General features: G+C 51.7%; 1 protein-coding gene, 1 long non-coding RNA gene and 1 other non-coding gene across 3 annotated transcripts; all 3 read right to left on the bottom strand.

Moving 5' to 3' along the window:
* Positions 1-3,481: 3,481 nt before the first annotated feature.
* PRLH (prolactin releasing hormone) lies at positions 3,482-7,699 on the bottom strand. The gene is made up of 2 exons (XM_017947198.3): positions 7,376-7,699; positions 3,482-7,035 (listed from the first exon to the last, which is right to left on the bottom strand). The coding sequence occupies exons 1-2, from the start codon at positions 7,473-7,475 to the stop codon at positions 6,872-6,874; spliced, it is 264 nt and encodes an 87-aa protein (XP_017802687.1). The 5' UTR covers positions 7,476-7,699; the 3' UTR covers positions 3,482-6,871.
* Positions 7,700-10,048: 2,349 nt separating this feature from the next.
* Positions 10,049-10,154, bottom strand: LOC116269270. The gene has a single exon (XR_004176750.1). It is a non-coding gene; the product is annotated as a U6 spliceosomal RNA (small nuclear RNA).
* A 5,426-nt stretch (positions 10,155-15,580) lies between these two features.
* On the bottom strand, positions 15,581-23,713 carry LOC116269217. Its single transcript, XR_004176675.1, has 4 exons — positions 22,365-23,713; positions 20,279-20,336; positions 17,112-17,212; positions 15,581-16,009 (listed from the first exon to the last, which is right to left on the bottom strand). It is a non-coding gene; the product is annotated as an uncharacterized LOC116269217 (long non-coding RNA).

Raw genomic sequence — 23,713 nt, 5'->3', positions numbered from 1 at the left:
CCTGCCTCCCTTTACAGAGAAACCCATACCTTAGTCTGTTTTTGTGTTGCTATAAAGGGATACCTGAGGCTGGGTGATTTATGGAGAAAGAGGTTTGTTTGGCTCATGGCTCTCCAGGCTGCACAGGATGCATGGGGCCAGTATCTGTTTCTGGTGAGGCCCCAGGCTGCTGCCACTCACGGCAGAAGGCACTGAGAGCTGGTGTGCAGAGGTCACACGGGGAGAGGGGTAGCGGGGAGGTCCCACTCTTTTTAACAACCAGCTCTGGGGGAATTCTTACAGGAGCTTTGGAGTAAGAGCTCCCTCATTACTGCCAGGATGGCACCAGGCCATTTATGACCCACCCCCATGACCCAGCACCTCCCATTAGGCCCCACCTCTCACACTGGGGGTCAGATTTCTTCTTTTTTTATTCTTCTCTTTTTGGAGATGGAGTCTCGCTCTGTCATCCAGCCTGGAGTGCACTGGCATGATCTTAGTTCACTGCAATTTCTGCCTCCCAGGTTCCAACGATTCTCCTGCCTCAGCCTCCTGAGTAGCTGGGACTACAGGTGTGTGCCACCACACCCACCTAATTTTTGTATTTTTTAGTAGAGATGGGGGTTCATCATGTTGGTCAGGCTGGTCTCCAACTCCTGGCCTCAGGTGACCCACCCGCCTCCGCCTCCCACAATGCTGGGATGACAGGCATGAGCCACCGCGTCCAGCCCTGGGGGTCAGATTTCAACGTGAGGTTTGGAAGGGACAAATATCCAAACAGCAGCAACCCAGACCCTGTTTTGGGAGGTAAACCCCACATGATGTTTCCCTGTTGGGTCTCTTTCTGGACACCTGATGTGGCAAGGTTATTTCAAAGGTGGCCACTTTTTGGAAGGTTATATTGGTTTTCATCCTTGTCCCTGGGACTGTGATAAGCAGGGGTAAGTTTTAAACAATAAGACATTTTTATCCACCTGGAAAAAGTGGCATCACTGTATTGGCTGCTATAAGGATCAAGTAAGGAGAAAGCAAAGTACCTCTCGTTTGACGCTGAGCTTCTCATCACGCGAAGGGGAAAGGGCTCTGTGCCTGGAACTTCCCCGGCTCCTCCGGGCTTCTCTCTGCTCTCATTCACTTTGCACAAAGATGCCAGGCCTTGACCTTCAGTGGTGCCCAGACCATGGGGAGCCCTGACAGGGGATGGAGGAGGGGACACGGAGGCCAGCCACCGCCTAGGGCCCACCTGGTGAGGCTGGCTGTGTCCTGGCCAGAAGCCCCTGCCCCTGCCAAAGAGGCCTCTTCCTCCTGCAGGCTCTGGTGGCTGCTCCCTCCCCTCATCCATTGGGCCTAGGGTGGGCACAGCCCCTCCTTGCCAGCCTGGGTTTCTCAGCGTTCCAACCACAGCTTCATAACAGTACCTCCCTCACGATCCCTGGCTTCGTTTTCCTAACTGGAGGAGCTACCTGGGTCCACTGGGCCCCTGGCAGATCCAGCTTTCAATCCTGGAGACAAGGAGACATCCTGGATCTCCCTTGGAGTCTGGCTTTCCCGGTGCTAGTGAGACCTGAAATGAACTTCTCACGTGATCTTTACTAGACAATTGCAGACCAGATTTCACACGCCTCTGTCATGATCTCCAAGAAGAGCTAGAGGATAAAGAAAGAAAACAATAGCTCCCCAGAGGGCCTGTTCCCTTGCTTTTCACGAGTGCTGTCCTCGTTTCTTAGACAATTTCACAGGTGAAATCTGACACTATTATTGCTATGCACATTGCAGTTTCCGGCTGCTAATAAAGTTGGACCATTTTTCATGCCATGCTTCCCTTGCCTATGAAGAACATGAAGTGTGAGTTCCCAGTGTGCTAGGCTGTGTCCTCGTGCCCTGTGCCCCTGCAGCGGGCCCTGAGCCCAGGTGGGACCCACCTTGCAGGCGGCTGCAGGCTGAGGTTGCCCGTGGCCACCAGACGGCGCTCCAGCATTGTGTAAGGCAAGTCCCAGGGTCCTGGCGTCCTGAGGGCTTGCTCTGCTGAAGAGTAAACCAGGAGGCGCTCAGAGGAGCTGCAGAGGAGCGGCTTGATGACGTAGAAGGGAAGGAATATGAGATTCCTCAAGGAGTCATTTCATGGCCTCCCCAAGGGTGGACAGATCTGTGGTGGTCCTGGAGCCCTGGGTTCCCCGTCTCCCGGTACTGTGACTACCCCTTTCCCCTCCTCCCTCACCACTAGGCAGGCGGGGCTCAACCCTATGCTGGAGTCGCCTGGGGAGCTTCGGAAAGCCCTGCACCTAAGCAGGGTGCGGTGGCTCATGCCTGTAATCCTGGCACTTTGGGAGGCCGAAGCGGGAGGACCACTCGAGGCCAGCAGTTTGTGACCAGCCTGGGCAACAAAGAGAGACCCTGTTTCTACAAAAAGCAAAACAAAAAATTAGCTGGATGTGGTGGTGCACACCTGTAGTCCTGGCTACCCTGGAGGCTGAGGTGGGAGGATTGCTTGAGCCTTGGGGGTCGAGGCTGCAGTGAGCCACGATCAAGCCACTGCATTCCAGCCTGGGCAACAGAATGAGACCCCATCTCCAAAAAAAAAAAAAAAAAAAAAAAATCAAGCTCCACCGCTGCGTCTCACCCGGAGGTTCTGATCCCATCAGACTGCACAGGGATTTCTACATCCTTCCAGGTGAGCATAGGTGAGGCTGAGACCCTCAGTGAGAGCAGGGCCTCTGTCTGCCCTGATTTCTGTGGGATTCCCAGGGTCCCCTACACTGCCTGGCACACACCAGTCACTTAACACATGTGTATCCAACCAAGGGAGGAAAGCGTGTTTTTTTCCGGGAGACCTAAAGAACAGGCGGGCTTTCCTCAAAACAGCCCCCGCAGCCCGACACCTGCGTGTGGAAGGCTCAGCTGTGTCCATGCTCCGCCACCGTATCTCCCTGTCCCGAAACGGGGCTGGGGTGGGGCAGCAGGCAGGAAGGCCCCATTTCTGAGAGCACACAGGGAGAGGCCCCAGCAGGGCCGCAGACATTTGTGTCACAGATGATTCGGGATAAATGACTCCAGGACCCCACCAGCTCCAGACCCTGGGGGAAGCTGGTCCGTGTGCCCACTGTCCAGGTTGCGGCTGGGGAAGCAGCTCCAGCCCTGCTTAGCCTGAGTTTGGACCTGGGTCTTCTCATAAGCTGTTGTTTGCCTGTGGCGGGTGGTGGTGGAGGCCAGAGGCATGGCAATGTTGATGAGTGGCCCTGGGAGTCCCTGCCGTCCCAGCCTGTGAGGCTAATCTTTTCTTTTCTTTCTTTCTTTTTTTTTTTGTTTTTGTTTTGAGATGGAGTTTTGCTCTTGTCACCCAGGCTGGAGTGCAGTGGTGCAATCTCAGCTCACTGCAGCCTCTGCCTCCTGGGTTCAAGTGATTCTTTTGCCTCAGTCCCGAGTAGCTGGGACGACAGGTGCCTGCCACCACACCCGGCTAATTTTTGCATTTTTAGCAGAGATGGGGTTTCACCAGACTGGTCTCAAACTCCTGACCTCAGGTGATCTGCCCATTTCAGCATCCCAAAGTGCTGGGATTACAGGCGTGAGCCACCGTGCCCAGCCTGTCTTGTTTCCTCTTGAATAGGTTCCTATCCCATTCCTCTGGATGGATCTGTGTTTCCCAGATGGGCTGACTCACAGAACTATTCTTTAAAAAAAGTTTTTTGTTTTTGTTTTTTTTTTAAATTTATTCCCTCTTTAGGACTCCCACTGGCCAAATTTAGACCAATTTGAGTGTCAAAAATTATAAAGTTCTGAGAAAAAAAGGAAAAAAAATATTCTCTGGAAGAATCCAGCTAATGACTGTGGAAGGAATTAGAGAATCATCGTGGTGTGGGGGTGACTTGTGGTGCAGGAGCTCAGCCTGGCATGAGTAGTCAGGGGACACTGACATCTCAGGTTGCAAGCTGGCTGGGAAACAGGATCTGGCCATGGGGCCCTGTCCCCACCACAGATTTCACATTGATCACACAGGAAAAAACCTCTTACAATGAAGAGATCTGTCTCTACCACAGGGTCAAATAGCACCTGTCAGAGAGGGAGCCCGGGGTCCCATGGTCAGATATGATGCAATAGGAAAGACATAGAGTGTTTGGGTCCACCGTGCGTGACCTGAATCCAGGCAAGACCCTGGATGCACCTCTCTGATGACAGGAAGTACAGGGAATGGAAGAACAGGTACATGGCCGTGGGAGAACAACTTACAAACCGCATAGGCGGAGCATTTTCCAAGACGACTCATCTGGGTGCTTGAAAAAGTCAACACCGGGACAACATAAAAAATTAACTGGTCAGGAATCAAAGAGAAACAGCTGACTGTGAATTTAGATTGGAGCCCGGTGGGGGAAAAGAAGACTGTCTTGCTACACGTGGGGATTTTTGAGTACGGACTAAAAACTAGATGATGTTGTGAAATTACTACAACGGTTTGCTCAGGTATGATAATTTCCTATGTAGGAGACTGGCCTTATTCTTGGGAGAAGGATGCTGAAAATATGCTTTTAATATATTCAGTCTATTCTTCAGCCACCGCCATGGTCCACTTCTAAGACATTTCATCGCCTCCAAAAGGGAACCCCCATATCCATTAAGCAGTCATTCCCCCCAACCCCTCTTCCCTATCCCCTGATGGCCATGAATCTACTTCCATAGAATATGCAATTTCATACAATCTTTTTATATAAACAGAATCATACACATTTGAATTCTTGTGCCTCGCTGCTTTCGCTTAGCATGGTGCTTCCAAGGTTCCTCCATGTTGTGGCATGTATCAGTGCTCCATTCCTTTTCATGGCTGAGTAATATTCCATTGCATGGATAGACCACGCTGTGTTTTTCTATTCTTCTGTTGATGGATGTTATGAAATGTTTGCGTCTTCCCCCTCCACCACAAATTTACATGTTGAAATCCTCCCCCCATTGTGGTGGTATTAGAAGATCGGGTCTTTGGGATATTAGGTCATGAAGGTGGAGCCCTCATGGATGAAATTAGTGCCCTCATAAGAGGAGGCTAGAGAGCTTGCTTCCTCTTTCTGCTCTCTGTCGTGCAAGGATACAACGAGAAGACGGAGTCTGTAAACCAGGAAGAAGATGGTGTCGGATCAAGGTGTCCGATCAGCTGGCACCTTGATCTAGAACTTCCTGCCCCCAGAACTGTGAGTAACGAGTGTTTACTGGCTGAGCCTCTGTGCGTATGCTATCTTGTTAGAGCAGCCCGAACTGACTAAGGCAATGGGCATTCAGGTCGTGACCACCCTTTGGCTACTGGGAAGCGTGCCGCTGTAAACGCTGCTGTGTGGGGATGTGCTGAGCACCTGCCCTCAGCTTTCCAGGGTCTACACCTGGCGTGAATTGTTGGGTCATTTGATAACTACCTGTTTAACTTTTTGAGGGCTGGGGCCTCTTTAAGGCCTGACCTAGCCCCTGCTGCCTTAGGACCAGGCCTTGCCCCCCTTCCTGTTCCCGCAGGCTCACTCTACCCTGGTGAGGTGCCCAGGGCTGGAGGGGCTCCCCTGTAGCTGGGGAGGTGCAGTCACCCTAACTCAGCCCCGTGTGGGTGGTCTGGGCCTTGCCACTGGCCCCTCTGAGCATGCATGGCCAAGAGGGTTGTGGTCAGGGTGGGTTCCTGAGATCAGCATCTGCAGGCAGTGTCCAGCAGAGTCCAAGCCAAGCTTTGGGTTGGAGGTTGCTGGTTAAGCCTGTTACATGGCTGGGTTGGGGGGTGGGCCTTGGGGAAGGGGTTTGTACTCACAGAGCACCCACCCTGTGCTGGCTGGTGTGCAGGTGCCATGCCCACCGAGCTCAGGAATGAGGTAAGCGTTGCTGTTCTGTGGCATGCAGATGTGGAAACTGAGGCTCAGGGATTCAAAGGATGAACTCAATCTCCCAGGTGGTGCAAGTGTGCCCCCAATGTCAACGTAAGCTACACCTGAGGCAGGACGTGGAGACATCCCCGTGGGATTTGAAAGGGACGCGCGTGGCGTGGGAGCCATCTAGGTTCAAGTTTCCCTGCCATGGGTCTGAAACAATCCATGGTGCATCTTCCCTGAGTAAGAGGCGGGCAAGACAGGCTGCAATAGGAGGACTCGCAGTTGTAGGGGTTGTCGGGAGGGATGAATAGGTGGAGCCCAGAGGACTTCTAGGACAGTTAAACGACTCTGCATGATGCTACATCATGTTGTTGTATATTTGTGCGAACCCGCAGCACATGCAGCGTGAAGAGTGGGCTCTGACATAGGCTGGATGGGGATGGGGATGATGTGTCAGCGTGGGTTCCTTGACTGGGACAAAGGCACCCTCGGTGGGGGTGTTTACCATGGGGGAGGCTGTGCGGATGTGGGGGAAGTGGGCGGATGGGAACTCTCTGTACCTTCTACCCAATTTTGCTGTGAACCTAAAGCTGCTCTGAAAAATAAAGTCTAGAAAAAAAAGGACTGGCGTTGAGGGGCTGCCCAGGGCTCAGGCTGGGGGCTGTGCTACCCTCCTATGGGGGCAGTGTCCTGCAGAGTATGACATGTGGCACCTCCTGGCCTCATGCAGTTGGCAGCCTGGGCAGTCACTCAGGGCAGCTTGGGTGTAGGGGTGACTGTGGGCTGCTGGTGACCAAGGGTGGTCCCAGCTCCACACCTCAGTGCCAGGTGTCCTCTGCCAAGTCACAGAGCCTTTTCTTCCAAAGAAGTTGCTGGGCTCTGAGGTTCTTTCTAGTCTAACATCCCAGGAGGGAAGAACTTCAGAGTCACCACCACACAGTCGTGAATATGCAACTAAACAAGACCAGAGCTTTTATTAGGATTGAAGGGAAAGGAGCCCGAAGGAGAGGAGAGGGCGGGGTGGGGGAGGCTCCAGAGTGATTTTCTTGACAAGCTGGCTGTCACCCATCCTGGGAGGACATAGCACCGCCTTCCAGGGGGAAGCAGGTCAGCCGGGGTCGCAGGTCAGGCTTGGGGACGTCCCCCAGGGCTGCCCTCCTCCGACCGAAGCGGCCCACAGGCCTGATCCCACGACTGGTGTACCAGGCAGGATTGATGTCAGGGGCTGGAAAGGAAGGAGCTGGAGCAGACCATGGGCACATGTCCCCAGGGTGTGCTGTGTGCTCCCAGAGGCAGCAGGGCAGAGCGCACAGGCAGGGGGTCTCAGCCCAGTTGCCAGGCCATGCTGGGACCCACCCGAAGAACAGGCACCCAGAGGTCCTGGTGAGGCCATTTCTGGGCATGGGCTGGCTTTGGGAAGCAGGAGTTCAAAAAAGCACCATGACTGACTTCCCTTTCCTCCCCCACACCCCGTTCCTGCCAGGTTCTCGAGTGACCAGGCTGCACCAGGTTCTGGGGTGAGGCAGGGTGGGGTAAGGGAGGCTGACAGGGGTCCAGGCACTCACTGCGGATCTCCATGGAGAGCCGGTGAGTACGACTTGCAGCTCCCCGCAGGGCCAGGCCCAGCATCAGCAGGCACAGGAGCCAGGCCCTCAGCACCTTCATCCCTTGGCTCCTCCGAGGAGACCCCGCTGGAGGGGAGATCCAAATGAGGAGGACACGGCCTGGGGGAGAAGGGGCAGGAGCAGCGTTACATGGGCATCAGGGTGCGTGTGCACAGAGCTGGGACCTGTGAGCGCTGTGTGTGTGAGAGAGAAGTGTGTGTGTGAGAGAGAAGTATGTGCGTGAGTGTGTGTGCATGTCAGCGCACAGTTGTGTGTGTATATGTGTACAAGAGGGTGTGACTTGTGTGCACACGGTGCGTGTGTGTATGTGTGTAGATGTGTGTGTATGTGTGTAGATCCGTGTGTGTATGCATGTGGATGTGTGTGTGTATGTGTGTGAGTGTGTAGATGTGTGTAGATGTGTGTGTGTAGGTGTGTGTGTGTAGGTGTGTGTGTGTAAATGTGTGTGTGAGTGTATGTGTGTGTATGTGTGTAGATGTGTGTTTGAGTGTAGATGTGTGTGTGTAGATGTGTATGTGTGCGTGTGAGTGTGTGTATATGTGTAGATGTGCAGTACACATAGCCACATAGATCTCCATGTGTTCCTCTGATCTGTGCTGGGGTGGGAAGAAGCACAGAAATAGCAGTTGAACCTGGCTCTCTGCATGGTCCCCCACCCACCTGTGACCCCATTCTCTCTTCTGTGCAATGAGGTGTTAAGTGAGATGCTTCTGTGTGCGTCAGCCTCTGACGGGATCGGTCACATGTACATTGATGGTCATGATCAGAAAGCCCTCAGGAGGTGTGTGAGCTACGCGTTAAAAAGAGGGGCTATCACGGAACAGCCTTGGGTTTGTCTATCGGCCTGTGTTAGGGAACCAGAAGGTGCAGCAGGCCTCTGCACGGCTGTTCATGTTGCACACCCAGGACAGCAGGTTTGTAGGGAGGAGCCCAGGGAGCTGCACAGGTGGAGGCAGCCACTTGCTAAACCTCAGACATGGTTGGGGAGCTGGGGAGTGCCAAGCCTGGACCAGGCTCAGGGGCTGGAATCCGGTGCATGGTCCTTTCCCACATTTGTCTCATGGCCTCCTAATGCCTGGTTCCAGCCTGCCATCCCTGCCCTGCTGGGGGATGTCAGCTGACAGCTGCGTGTTATAGAATGAGTCTGCATCCTCTGCCCTAACCAAGCCCACTCACCCTTGCCATGTCGCTAGATCCAGTCTTCTGAGGCTCCAAGGTAAACCTGCAGCATCTGGGACCTCTTCTCACCAGGCAGGGCCACTTGCTATCGGTGATGGGAGGAGGGGGCTGCCGTGGATGGGACCAGGTGCATAGAAAGCCCCTTCCACCCCACTGGAGTGGAGGTGCTGAAATGCCTAAACAGCATCCATCGTGGCAGACCTGGAAACACCTGCTGCAGATGCCCCTCCTCCTTCCTCCACCTGTGGTGCTTTGGGAGCCGTGGGAAGATGCCCAAGAGCTCCATCTTGCTCTGGGGAAGACCCCCTCCTGCTGACCTTGACTTTCCAGTCCCTCCCGGAGCCCCACAGAAAGTGCTCTCCATCAGAACAATTTAAAATACCAACCCCTCTCCTTTTTAGAGATCTGGCAGGGCTTCCCATGCCAGGTGGGGTGGGGCGTTCCCCAGTTTAGAGGAAATGGAGGTGCCACCTTGAAGAGTGATAAAGAGATGCATCCCAGCACGCTGGCTGTTTGCATTTTCTCTAGCACAGGACCGATGCCACGTGAGGGATGTCCTAGAATGCTAGTGATGCTCACTTGGCTCCTGATCCCCAAGGACCTGCCTCCCTGAGAGGTGGAGACTTCGGCTGTCTGTCCTGTGGGATTTCTGTGTCAGCGGAGCTGAATGGGACATCTTTGCCTGGTGTCTCCACCAAGGACAGCGCCAGAGCCTTGGGGCCCTGGGAGGGCAGGGTGGCTTTGGATGCAAGAACCCAGGGGCTGCCTTCTCTGCCTCTCCTGCTCAGGGCTAGCCTCAGCCGCCAGGAGAGCCGGCAGGGTCTCAACCCGACCCACACTCAGACAGAAAGGGACGATTTTACAAAGTAGCAAAGCAGAGGACCCAAGCTCCCGCGCCTGGATGTGCTACTCACCGCTCTCGAGTGTGGTAGAGGCGCTGTCCTGGCTACTGGCGCAGTGGGGCCGAGGAGGCGGGAGCCTCTGTCCCCCTTTTATAGCTGCTGAAGAGGATGAGAGAACGAAGCCAGCACCTCCAGGTGCCCTCCCCCAAGCCAGCTTGTCTCCCTCAAAGGGCGGCATCAGGAGCAAGCCTGTGTCTTTTCTCGTTCCTTTATTTTTTAAAAAAACTCTCATCAGCGACGCGATTTGTTCCTTCCTGGGTTATGTAATTTCATTTGGACCAAGTGGTTTTAAAACACATTAGCTTCCCTTCTTTGCGCTCGCCTTCGGGCAGACTACAGAGTCAAGTGTCCGCTGGGCCTCACAGATGAGGCTCCTGGGCTCCTTCCAGTCCTCTCTCCCTGCCTTTAAATCACCACGTTCAAGGGAAAGGTGAGAAGGGACAGTCACCAGAGCCCAACACTGCAGCTTTGTATCTCCGTGATCTTCTCGGTCCTTGTTCATTCACCTGCCTGACTGTCCTAACTGCATTTGTCGTATGCACACCATATCTTCCTCATTCTGTAACTTACACGCAGGGGCCATGCTAATCTTCTCTGCATCGTTCCAATTTTAGTATATGTGCTTTGGAAGTGGGCGCTCTATAACTTACAATAGGTGGTTTCTAGACTTTTACGTCTTCATAATGTTTAACATAAACAAGTTTATTATTCTCATAAGACAAGTTTATTTTTATTATAAAAGAAATGAATGTATTTTTATTATTAAAGCAGCTCATACACATTTGGAAAAAAAATTAGTTCACACCACTGATCATGTTAAAGAAGCCTCTCGCGGCTGGGAGTGGTGGCTCATGCCTGTAATCCCAGCACATTGGGAGGCCGAGGCAGGTGGATCACGAGGTCAGGACTTTGAGAGCACCCTAACCAACATGGTGAAACCCTGTTTCTACTAAAAATACAAAAATTAGCCAGGCATGGTGGCGTGCACCTGTAATCCCAGCTACTCAGGAGGCTGAGGCAGGAGAATCACTTGAACCCCCAGGAGGCGGAAGTTGGAGTGAGCTGAGATTGCACCACTGCACTCTAGCCTGGGGGACAGAAAAAAAAAAAAAAAAAAAAAAAAAAAAAGCCTCTCGCTTCTACATTTGATGCATTTGATGCATTTTCTTCTAGTGAGCTTCCCACATATTTTCTGGGTAGATTGATCACATTTATACATGTTGAATTTCATTCTTTTCACTTAACACTATAACAATCACATCCTCAAGATGCTAAAAATCTGTAAGTTTGTGCCGTTTTCAGTAACTGTGCAATGTTCTACCACTTAACGTGGACCTAAATCATTCATGTTCTGAATAATTATAGGTTGTACTCATGACCACTTACATGCAGTTGAGTACAATCTTTTTAAGGAAAATTTCTAGAGAGGAAACTTGGCACGAGCTTCCCATGGATTGGAGCAGATGGTCAATGTGCCACTTCTGTCCTTTAGGAAAAGCTTCTGGGCAATACTTTCCCCTTCAGGGAACAGGACACAGTCAACTTCTTTCTTGCTACATGGTTGCTTTATCCCAGTGACACAGGTTTGTGGCTGGTGGGCTCCCTGGGAGCTCTGGAGTCCAGGGGTGGCTGGTGGCGGGAAGTAGGGTAAGGAGCATGAGAAGGGTGACGGGGTGGGGCACGCAGCTCCCAGCTTGGGCTGCTGATTCGAGTTACTTGGAAGCCTTAAAAACTTCCCAATGCCTGGGCTCTACCTGGAATGAAATTCCTTCAGAATTCTTGGGGGTAGCTCAGGCATCAGTGATGATGAAAAGCTCCCCACCCATAGTTTTTACCCATAGTTTTTACAAATGTAGGTTGAGTATCCCAAATCCCAAAACCCCCAATCTGAAACTTTTTGAGTGCCGAGCTGATGCTCAAAGGAAACGTTCACTGAAGCATTTTGGATTTTAAATTTGGGATGCTCAACTCGTGAGTATAGTGCAAATATTTCAAAATCCTCCTCCCAAAACCCTCAAAATCCCAAACTGTTCTGGTCCAAAGTACTTCAGATAAGGGAACTCGACCGTAGTGGTGATGGTGATGGTTAAGAATCACCGTCTTGGAGGTGGGTTTTCTGTCCAGGGCTAGGCCTGCCTGGAACAACAGAAACTGAGACTCCAGGACCTGGGGGCGGCTTCCTGGGCATCCACCACTGGAGTGTGTGTGTGTGTGTGTGTGTGTGTGTGTGTGTAAAGCAGCTCTGTCACAGTGTGGCACTGGCATCTTGCCACTTTGGGAGTCCACCAGTGGGAGGCAGCAGGCGGGCTGGGCGGTAGCACAGGCATCAATCCTGCTTACGCCACCTCCACGTGGAAACCGATGGCGTCCATCAGAGGCCTCAGAACTGCTGAGAGGCTGTTCTGAGAACTGTGGCTGGCTGGAGATGCTGTGATGGCGAGTGAGGTGTGGGCTGCCCTTGCAATAATGTCACAGGACTGCAGGCCTGGCCTGAGGCTCTCAGGCTGCACATGGCTTCAGTGTCCTTTGAGAAATGAATCCCACAGATGGGGTTTGACCATAGACAGGCAATCAGGGAGCTTCTCCCCGTTCCCTGTTTAACTGGGTCATGGGCCTCAGGACAGGCAGAGCCAAGCACTCTTGGTCCAGCTTCTGTTGGTCAGTATTTCATCCAGAACGTGATGTGGCCACTTGAGTTGTGGCACATATGAACTAGAACCTGTGCAGGAAAGTCCCCTCCCTGGGGAAAGTACAACTGCCTGCGATGCTACCCTCCTGGAGGCCACGGGGATAATGAGAACAAAGACACTGACTGCCACTCCTTCCAGTCCTAATTTTCTAAGCTACTTGTTTGTTTATTTATTTATTTTATTTTGTTTTATTTTTTTGAGACAGAGTCTAGCTCTGTCGCCCAGGCTGGAGTGCAGTGGCGCGATCTTGGCTCACTGCAACCTCCAATTCCCAGGTTCAAGCGATTCTCCTGTCTCAGCCTCCTAAGTAGCTGGGACTACAGGCATCCACCACCACGTCTAGCTAAGTTTTGTATTTTTAGTAGAGACGGGATTTCACCATGTTGGCCAGGCTGGTCTCCAACTCCTGACCTCAAATGATCTACCCACCTGGGCCTCCCAAGGTGCTGGGATGACAGGCATAAGCCACTGCGCCCGGCCAGCTATTGATTAATTCTCGTGTGCCTTTCTTCATTGAATGAAGTGGTCACAGTGGTTTTCTCATTTACTCTGTTAACACAGTGGACCACAAGAATAGATTTTCTTTTTCTACCATTAAAGAATTCCTAGCTCTCTTGGGATGAACCTTACCTTGTTAAGATACAGTAGGTTTTCTAATACATTCCGGGATTTGTTTCATTAATACTTTATTTAGAATAGATCTCTTAGGTTGTGCTCAGTGGTTCACACCTGTAATACAAGCACATTTCTGGGAGGCTGAGGTGGGAAAATTGCTTGAAGCCAGGAGACTGAGACCAGCCTGAGCAACATAGCGACACCCTATCTCTACAAAAAAGAAAACTTAATGTATGGAATAAATATGTTAAAATATGTTGCCTTTACTTCTCCTTCCTCACATTGCATTTGGTAGGAAGGTCTTATCAACCTTATAAAAGAGGAGCCATGCTTCCCCTTTTTCCTGTCCTCTGGAAGAGATCTGATAAAGACAAGAATTCCAGAGCTGTCTGGGAGACATATGGGGTAGGGCTTGGGCTGAGGTGAGGGACAGAAAAGGAGCGAGCTGGGAGGTCATGGGCTGGGGGTTTCCAGACTGAGGGCTGGGGGACTAAGATGGGAACTTTGGGGATAGGGAAATGCTGAGGTCAGTCTTGGGCAGGTGTTTGAGAAGCCCTAGAGGGTGGCCAGGTGGCTGCTCGCTGGGCCTGGGACGCTTTATTTCTTTATTTGCTTGCATTTGAGACCCCAGTGAAGTCTCAGCCATAAACCTGAACATGGGTGTGGCCAGAGGACAGGTGGCTGTGAACAGCCTGGGAAAAGTGGGGACACCTGAGAGAAGGCAAGAAGAGGACAGATGTTGGGGGGTGGACAGAGAAAAAGGACTCAGTGAATGACCCCGAGAAAGTACCAGGGAGGAGGGTCTTGTGGGGAGAAGTGGGGAGAAGCGAAGGAGGCAGAGTGGCCCCACAGCAAAGAAGGGATCGTCCGAGTCAAGGACTGTATCATGGCGCCCACCTGCCACCTCCTTTGCTTGTGGTCTGTAGGTGATGCTCCAAATCCAATCTTGAACACAGGACTGGCAAACCTCTTCTGTAATGGGCCAGATAGTAAATGTGCCCAGCTTTGTGGGCCATAGGATCTTGGTGGCAGCTGGCCAAATCTGCTGTTGTAGCAGAAAAGCAGCCATGGGGAAAAGGCAGATGAATGGGTGTGGCTGGGCTCCCATGAAACCTCACTTAGGAAGACAGGCTTTCCTACCCCAAGTGGCCATGACTCTGGGACCTTGGCATTGCATTTGTGATAAAAATAAACGGTGTTCCCAGACCCTCACACATGGCTCCCATCTAACCAGTTTACAAGTTTCAAACACAGACACACTGAACATCAGACAAGGCTCTTACATAAGGACTGTGCATCGGTCAAGGCTCTTCAGAGAAGCAGAGCCAATAGGGTGTGTGTGTGTGTGGAGAGAGAGAGAGAGGGGAGTCTCTATTGCCCAGACTGGAGTATAGTTATGCGATCATGGCTCACTGCAGCCTCAACCTCCAGGGCTCAAGTGATCCTCCTGCCTCAGCCTCCTAAGTAGGTAGGACTACAGGCATTTACCATCATGCATGGGTAATTTTTTGTTTTGTTTTTTGTAGAGATGGGATCTCACTATGTTGCCCAGGAGGCCTTAAACTCCTGGCCTCAAGCAATTCTCCCACCTTGGCCTCTCCAAGGACTGGGATAATAGGTATGAGTCACCTTGCCTAGCCTGAATAATTTTTTCAAAAAATAGAATTTATAAGCAATGTTGGGAATTATATGGAAAAACTCCCACGTTTTTATCTGATGCCACAAGGAGTCAGAGAAATAGCTGCTAATGTGTGCTCACAGGTCTCCTGAAGATGCAGGAGTATCTGCCTCCCAGCAAAACACTTTGAGATTCAAACTTTAGTTTTAAGTGAGAGATGGGAGAGCTCCTGGAAGCGTCCTATTCAGAGAGGGTAGGAAACACTTAACTTGGTCAACCCTTGAAGACAAAAGGCTTGCCTCTTGTCTCTACTTGTTTGATTCCGAAGGAAGCCACTCCTCTCAGCACCCCCTCTGACAAAAACAGTGCAGCCATTGGGTCCTGTCTAGGGTGAACCTCAGGGAGGGTGAGATGTGATTACTGTTAGGATGTTCAAAGGCAGCTTTGGAGAGTCTCGGAGGGGTCTGCTTAAAACTGGATGGGGCACACAGATATTAGGAAATAACTCTGAGTTGCAGGCTGTCTGAGGGGAGATCATCTATGGGGTCCAAGTGCTTAGAAGGCAAGCCGGACCTGTGGCCTCTGCACCTCATCCCTTGGCAGGCAGGCATCCCTCGGCTGGTTGTGACCCTCTGTCCTCTGCACCCCCATCCTTGGCAGGCATTCCTCATTGGTTGTGACCCTCTGTCCTCTGCACCCCCATCCTTGGCAGGCATTCCTCATTGGTTGTGACCCTCTGTCCTCTGCCCCACTGGATCTGTTGCAGTGAGTGGCAGAGCCAGCTGCATCCGGTGACCCTCTTCCCTGCCCATCTGGATCTCTGCCTGCTGTCCCTCTCTCCCTCTCCCAGCAGGCTTTCTGCACTAGCATCTGAGCATGTATCAGATGCTCACTTGCTGCCATGTGCAGGCTCTGCCCTTGACCACAGTGTAATTTCCCCTGGTTTACAGATCACATGGGAACTTGCAGAGTGTGTGCACGTAGGGTGGGGGCTGGGGTGTCTATTCCTCCGTCATTATTCAGCAGGTCATTAGTTCAGTCACTTGTCTGGATGCCTAATTTCCAATCACAATCACACCCATAAGAAATAAGCATACATCTGCTCACACCCCGATATAGACCATCAAGAATACACATATGGTTGGTGCCTTAACTGAGTCATCTTTTTTTCCATTTCATTCACGAAAGCAACATAAGAAAGCCAAGAGTGAAAGGGGTAAAAGATCACAGTATAAAGGTCTTCTGTGTGTCCTTCAAAGGTTAACACAACATTGTCCTAAAGGGAAGTCACAGCAGCTTAGCTGTTTCTCACAGATCAGAGGGGCTAGTGGGGTGGCCAGGAGTCATCAGTAAACCCAAATGAGCACTGCAAGACTGAATGTCGCTGTCCTCTTGCAGGGGGAGTCCACGTGGAGGGTACTCCTTGTTTCTCACTGGGATGGTGACTGTGTACAGTGGTAAGCGCAGAGCCAATGAGGGACAGGATGGCCGTGGTGGAGGGAAAAGAGTGCAGGGCTGCTCTGTTGCTCTGTCCTGTCCCCTGTTAGGGCTGATGGGCCACCACAGGTTTCTGTAAAGTACAAACACACAGGCATATAACACAGACACACATGGGCGTGCACATACAAATATACAGGTGTGTACATGGATGTGCACATCAGTAGACACAAACTTAGATTATATGTTTGTGCACACACGCACGTGGGGCAAGAGAATAGGGTCTGGAGGCAGGGAACCTAAGGCCAATTCGTGCTAACTTCCTAGAACTGAATCAAAATGAAAACCCTACCTCTCCATGCCTGAGGAACAAAAAGTCCAGCGGCTACTCCCTTTGCTATGCCCCCTTTCCTCTGCATCTCAGATGAAAATGGAAAGTACCTCGGATTGGTCCCCTCCCCCAACCAATCAGACAAGTCATTGGCCAAGTCTTCATGTGTAAATTTGTAACTTCCCTTCAGCCTCCGATTGGTTGCCTCCTGCGACCGATCACATTGATTGGGTCCCCTCCTTCATTTGCATAGGGTATAACCAAGTAACCAATCGGAAACCTCTGGAGGGCACTTAAAGTCCAGAAAATTCTGTAACCAGGCTCCTGAGCCACTGGCTCTAGCCTGTTCCCACTCTGTGGAGTGAACTTCCTTTTCAATAAATCTGTGCTTTCGTTGTGGTAACACACACACTTGGGTGTGTAAGCAGGTACCTACACATGGGTGTGCACAAACACACAGGCATGCACACAGTACACACAAATGCACACAGGAGTGAACGCAGCCACACACATACACGCATGGACAAGTTGGTCAAACGCTGGGTTTGCGTTCTTCACAATATTGGGTGAACGCCCTTGGGTTTTTACTTAGCCCCTCTCTGCCTCTGTTTTCTCAGCTATAAATTTGGGTCAATGACACAGGTCCTCATCCAATGGGGTGTGTGGACAGCAAGTATTTGAAAATTTAAAGCTCTAAAACACAAGAAGATATTATTCTAATTTCGGAGTATTTAGATGTTCAAGCCCTCTTTGGCAAAGACTTTACTTTTTGCTTTGATTCTCTGGTCTGAATCCTTGTTTTGTTTATCTCCATTTTCTTTGCTCTGAAGACTTAATATTAACACATAAATCTGATGGGTCACTGAATTTTAAAAACTCCTCAGAGAATGAGAGAAAACTTTACCGCGAAGGTGTGGCTGGCCATTCCTTTCCTCCCGTTGGGGTTTCTCTGTGTCAGCGAGCCTCGGTACACTGATTTCCGATCAAAAGAATCATCATCTTTGCCTTTGGGGAAAACAGGGAGAGGGATGGTGCTTTATCAATCACATACCTAGCCCAAACAAGTGCCTAGGCCTCCTCAGACATTTAAAAGGTAGAATAAAAATGGACATATCCCCTTTTACGAAGTTTCCACATCACATATTTTTAACAAGACATTTACATTTCAGGTTTCATGCAAATAAACAGTTTTGCCAACTTCTTTCTCCTTTGTTTTGGAGCAGGCATTAACGTTCCACCTCACTGTGGCCCCAGGAATCCTCACACTAATGAAACAGCAGAAAGGCCCGTTGCACTGCACTGGTATGCGGTCTTTGTCTTTTCTTTTTCCTTTTCTTTTCTTTTTCTTTGAGACAACGTCTTGCTCTGTCACCCAGGCTGGAGTGCAGTGGCGCAATCTTAGCTCACTGCAACCTCCGCCTCCGGGGTTCAAGTGATTCTCCTGCCTCAGCCTCCCAAGTAGCTGGGACTACAGGTGTGCACCACCATGCCTGGCTAATTTTTGTATTTTTTGGTAGAGACGCGGTTTCACCATGTTGGCCAGGCTGGTCTCGAACTCTTGACCTCAAGTGATCCGCTTGCCTTGGCCTCCTGAGATGCTGGGATTATAGGTGTGAGCCACCATACCCGGATTCCTTGCCTTTCCTTTGTGACACGGCAACAGCCCAAGGGGTCTCAGACTCTGACCCTCATCACGGGGGCCCCTCCTGGGGCCGTGGCTGTGTAACTGGGGGCATCTGGCCTCACATCCTGGTTGAGTGTTCGTGTTCAGGTGGCTGGTGCAGGCCCTTCTTCACTTTTGCATGTCTTCTGTGGCCTGCCTGACTGCAGCCAGTTGCCAGGGCTCCTGAGAGCTGACTGTGTGCGCCTCTTCCTGACCTCACACTCGGTGACATCAGCTGGGAACTTTCGATCAGCCAGGGCGGGAGAATTTATGCCACAGAAACTGGCACATGCTATAAGCCAGGCCTTTGTCCCTTTCCTCTTTTGGGAGTTGGCTCAGCAGCATGCTCCTGTTGTGCTGTTCTCTCTGCAGGGTCATCTGGCCTGGCCTGCCGACCCTCCGTCCCTGCTCCAGGACTAACCTCTGTGGAGGGAATCACCTAACTTGAGGGATCATGACTCCTGAGGAGTGAAGTCACATGAGGCCCCGCAGACCCTGGGACGGAGGCCCGAGGACCTGCCAGTGTGTGGGGCTGGCCTCTGTAGACAGTGAAAAGCCCCCTTGGCCACCCTTGGCGGAGGGTGGTGATGATGGCTGGGAGAAATGTGAAGGTCAGGCCTCAACTTTGCCGTTCAGACCCCAAAATGCCTGTGGGCTATCAGGGGGCCGGGGGTGAGCTATTCTGGCCTTGGACTGGACATGAGTGAGGTCTCTGGATAGGACAGAGTCTACCCTTCACGAAACCATTCATACAGAGGATGCAAGGAATCGCCCTTTGTCCTCCTGCTACAAACATGAACCTCTCGGCTGGGCATGGTGGCTCCCGCCTGTAATCCCAGCACTTTGGGAGGCCAAGGTGGGTGGATCACCTGACGTCAGGAGTTCGAGACCAGCCTGGCCAACATGGTGAAACCCTGTCTGTACTAAAAATACAAAATTAGCCAGGCATGGTGGTGGGCACTTGTAATCCCAGCTACTCAGGAGGCGGAGGCAGAAGAATCATTTGAACCCGGGAGGCAGAGGTTGCAGTGAGCTGAGATCACACCATTGCACTCCAGCCTGGGCCACAGAGTGAGACTCTGTCTCAACAAAACAAAACAAAACAAGACAAGAATCTCCACCTGGATTTCAGCCCACGAGATGTGCTGGAAACTCCCCTCAGAGCCAGCACGTGGATCTCCAGGAGCCCCTGCTGGCAGCTCCTTAGCAGGTCATCTCTGGCAAAGTCGCTCTCCTGGCTGGTGATCCTGAATCTGGGATTAGCCCCAAAGGGCCTTAGGCACCAGCTCTGTCCCAGGATTGACCAGAATGTGTGCTGGGAGCTCAGGGGGTGCAAAGAGCGATCTGGCATGGAGGTGGGTGGCTGACTGACCAAGGAGCGAGCTGACTGGAAAGAGGGATCAATGTGCTGGGTGTTGCAGGGAGGTGGTGGAGAGCCCCAGGGGAGAGGCTTCATACTTGGCCCCGGAGGACTTCACAGGACAGAGATGGGCAGGGAGGGGGCACACCCAGGCGTGGAGGCATGTGCTTGTGTGGCGCACTCTGAAACCAGCGTCTGCTTGTGTTGTTCCATGCATGGGAAGGAGGTGCCTCCTTAGGTGGGTGTAGTAGGGGGCCGGCTGACTCCAGTGTGTGACAAATGGCCAAAGTCTGCAGGGCTATGCTAAGAAATCCCACTTCATTCTGCAGGCAGTTGAGAGCCAAGGATTGCTTGTGAGCAGAGGAGGGACACACACTGTCTGCTAGGACTGCAGCTGTGGCAGAGTTTGAACGATGGTGTGTGTGAGGACAAAGCTCAGAAAACAGGGACAACAGATCAATGCAACAATGCTTGGGGGCCTGAAACAGCTGGATAGCAGAGGGGCGGGGCCTGAAACAGCTCGACAGCAGAAGGACGGGGCTCTGAATGGGGAGAGGAGCTGCCAGCCTCCGGCAAGCAGTGGTTGGGTCACAGGCTGAGTGAATGAAATGAGCACACAGATACCCCAAGAGCCCGACCACATGCTGGGAAGGCCTCACATCCCATTAGTCCAGGACAAAGCTAATGTCCCTGTCACCACCAAGCCTTCAAGGAAGGCTAAATGATGACCCGTACTTTCTGTAAGAAGGCCAGAAACTGTGTACCATGTTAGGACAATTTATGTAGAAAAACATGGAAACACCACCACCATCACCACTGCCACCAGGGCACCTTTGCACGCTTAAAGCAGCAAGTTCCAGCTGTCTGGAACACCAACGTGCTGGGTCCTGAGGGTGACCTGAGTGGCACTGGGAACGATTTTTGGGAGTCAGGACACGAGATATGTCCCACAGATTATGAAGAAACACACAGAGCTGCAACTGGTCATTTTCCTCCCTGGAACTCATTTCCCAGGCTCATGGGGGTGCGGGGAGCAGAGGGCTCTTACCTTGATTTTTCAGGGAATTACTGAACTTTCTTCTCAGAAGATAGGGCGCAGCCATTGCCTAGAAGAAACAGAGTGTCTCCAGGCTCCATCCAATTGTGATGTTTAGGAATTGTGAACTAAGTTGTGATTTCTTATTGCTCTTCCAGCTTCTGATTAACCAGGCTCACTGTTTTCTGCTCTCTAGCAATATTTGAACTTTTAGCAACATTAGAATGGACATTTTCAATAAATTAAGCACTAAATGCCTGAAATAAGAGATGCTCAGCTTTGGGGGAGCTGCCATATTTGGGCGATATGGCAGAAGGTGTATAAGTTTCTGTCCTGCAGGTCTGGTTCAGATCCCAGCACTACCCCCTTACCACTGTGAGACATGGGCAATTCATTCACTTCTTTTTTTTTCTGAGACGGAGTCTCGCTCTGTCACCCAGGCTGGAGTGCAGTGGTGTGATCTTAGCTCACTGCAAGCTCCGCCTCCTGGGTTCATGCCATTCTCTTGCCTCAGCCTCCTGAGTAGCTGGGACTACAGGAGCCCGCCACCACACCCGGTTAATTTTGTTTTTTGTATTTTTAGTAGAGATGGGGTTTCACCATGTTAGCCAGGATGGTCTCCATCTCCTGACCTCATGATCCACCCGCCTCGGCCTCCCAAAGTGCTGGGATTACAGGTGTGAGCTACTGCACCTGGCTAATTCACTTCTTATCCTCTCTGAACCTTGGTCTCCTCCTCTGTAAAGTGGGCCTGTAGCTCTCTTTACAAGGACACTGGAAGATCAATTGTGTCTAATACGGTTCCCAGGTCCCCGTGACTGTTGGTCCTCACACCTCTCCTCCTGTCTCTTTTCCAATTGATTGCCTTGCTACGATGCGGTAAGAAATCCATTCTCTGTTTGGCTTTTCAGGGAAGTGAAGAGACAGCCAAATGGCCTAATTCCCTAGAAATTTCTCCTGGTGTCTGGCACCCTGGGATTTTGCCTGGCTGGGTTTGTGGGTGGCTCCCAGAGGTGCTGCAGAAGCTGTCAGGCTGGGCTTCTGGGGACAAAGGTGGAAGCGGCCCCCCCCAGAGAAGAGTGTGGTTGTCAGGCATGGCCTGGGCTGAGACCCTGCTGTCACTTCCTGTCTGTGATCTGGATCAGGCTCACCCACTGCCCTGAGCTGGCTGGTTTGTTCATCAGTACAACAGGGTTAATAGCACTGCCTAGCCGCTGGGTGCTGTAAACATCATGTGGAAAGATGGACTTTTGAAAACACTGCGTGTCACTGTGAGGAACTGCCAGGGTTGTGATGAGGAGTGGCTAGGTGTTCCTTGAGGCTCCCTGCGGCACTGGGCTGCAGGTAGCGCCTGAAGCTGAAGCCCATTCCTCCTGGGACGCTGGCCATGGCACCCCTCATCCTACTCCTAACCACTCCACCTGAACGCAGGGAGCTCCTCCCTCCCAGGCTGGCTCTGCCCTCTGTGCATTGCCATCTGTGGGTCCCACTCACACCCCCGCAAGTCCTTGTGCCATTTTGAGCACACTGGCTCCTGGGTGTTTCCACCTTTGGCAGCCGGCGCCTCGGTCTCCCAGATGGAGGCAGTCCCCAGGCCATGGGCCTGCTGTGCCTGTTCAGGGAAGGGCAGAAGTGCCTGGGATTGTGTGTGGCCCAGGGCCTGGCCCTTACTCAGGACTGACGGGTGTGGAAGGGATAAGTGCTGGTGGCCTTGCTCCTACACGGAATTAACTCTGGGGTGTGAACTGCATGGTCTCCAGAGCCCCCAGGAGGACTGAGCCACAGTCAGCCTGTGTGGGTTTGCTTCATGTCCGATGCTTGCTTCCTTCCTTTCCCGTCTCACTTTCCCACTCCCCTACTGGGCTTTCTTGGATTTTCAACAAATGCATCTACACAAACCCAGCTCAGTGTGTGCCACTGAGGAAGCCAACCCATGGGAGTTGCCACGGTGTTGTGGCGGCTGTGTGGGCACTGCAGCTGTGTGGGCGGCTTTGCAGACACAGGAGTTCCGCCACCCCGTGGACTTGCCACCCTGCTGGAAAGGGGTGCAGTCTTCCGCCTTCGTGCGCTGTCTGGGCTTGGATGGAGTAACACATACCTTGGCCTCGCTTGAAGGGTCTGCATTTGGGTCCTCTGGTCTCTTGCCAAGTTTCCCAGCCACTCGAGGGAGAAATATCTAGAGGACAAAGAAGAAACTTTATGTTATTGTTTAACCTCCGTCCACAGGGAGGAGCATGGGCATGTGTCAGCTGGATGTAAGGATGGATGCTCTCTATGCACGCTTGGTCGGGGACGCTGGGACTGCACGGCCACCTCCAGTATGCCATTCCAGGGCTCTGGGACTAGGGCTGCCAGACTGTGCAAATTAAAAAGCAGCATACCCAGGGAGCTTTGAATTTCAGATTGTGAAAAGAAAATAAATCTTGGGACTCCAAAAACACTAAGCTAAAGGGAAAAGTCAAGCTGGGAACTGCTTAGGGCAAACCTGCCTCCCATTCTATTCCAAGTCATCCCTCTGAAGCTCACCTGCAGATCGGATTGCTTCCTCTCCCCTGTTGCTTAAGTAAAAACGCAGACTCACTGAGCCAGACTAAATTGTGTATTCAGTGGAAGGCTGATCAAGAACTCAAAATAATGTAACCTTTTGCCTCTTATCTACTTATAACCGGGAAGCCCCCACTTAAGAGTTGTCCCACCTTACTGGATCGAACCGAGGTACATCTTACACGTACTGATTGATGTCTCATGTCCCCCTAAGATGTATAAAAGCAAACTGTTCCCCCAACCACCTTGGCACAAGTCTTAGGACTTTCTGAGGCTGTGTCATGGGTGTGTCCTTAACTTTGGCAAAATCAACTTTCTCAATTGACTGAGACCTGTCTCAGATATTTTGCGTTCACAAGATCAACAGCTAATTTTTTTAGTGTAAGTCCCAAATGTTGCATGGGGCATACTTTTACTAGATTATTGTTGATCTGAAATTTAAAGCTAACTGGGCATCCTGTATTTTCCATCATGACCCTGTCTGGGACTCTCCTAAGGACATCTTCCATTCTTTTGCCAAATGTCCTCATCAGGGTGGTTTTGTCTGAAGATTCCTGATGGGATCAGGAGAGGAGGATGTTGGTCTGACAGGAGCAGCTCCTCTGATGTGAGTCTCCTGCGCCATCCCTTCTAGTCACATCCATCTTCACGTTGCAGCGGACTAAGGCTTTCAATAAGAGGCAATGTGATTCAGGTGGCTCCTTTTGGATTTCACACTGTGAGTGTGTGTGCCTTTCAGATCCTCAGAGCAGGGCTCAGAGTCCCCTCATAAAGAGCTTTTGGTAGAAACAACAAATAATAAACAAAAATGAACCCCAACAAAGGTACAGTTGAGTAACTGGCTATGAGGAAACTCGGGCCGGATGTTCACGGGAAGGGAGGTGAGGGGGCCAGGATCCTGCT

Source organism: Papio anubis, chromosome 10 (assembly GCF_008728515.1).
Source record: "Papio anubis isolate 15944 chromosome 10, Panubis1.0, whole genome shotgun sequence".
NCBI classification, from domain to species: domain Eukaryota; kingdom Metazoa; phylum Chordata; class Mammalia; order Primates; family Cercopithecidae; genus Papio; species Papio anubis.
This window is presented reverse-complemented; position numbering and strand designations above follow the sequence as displayed.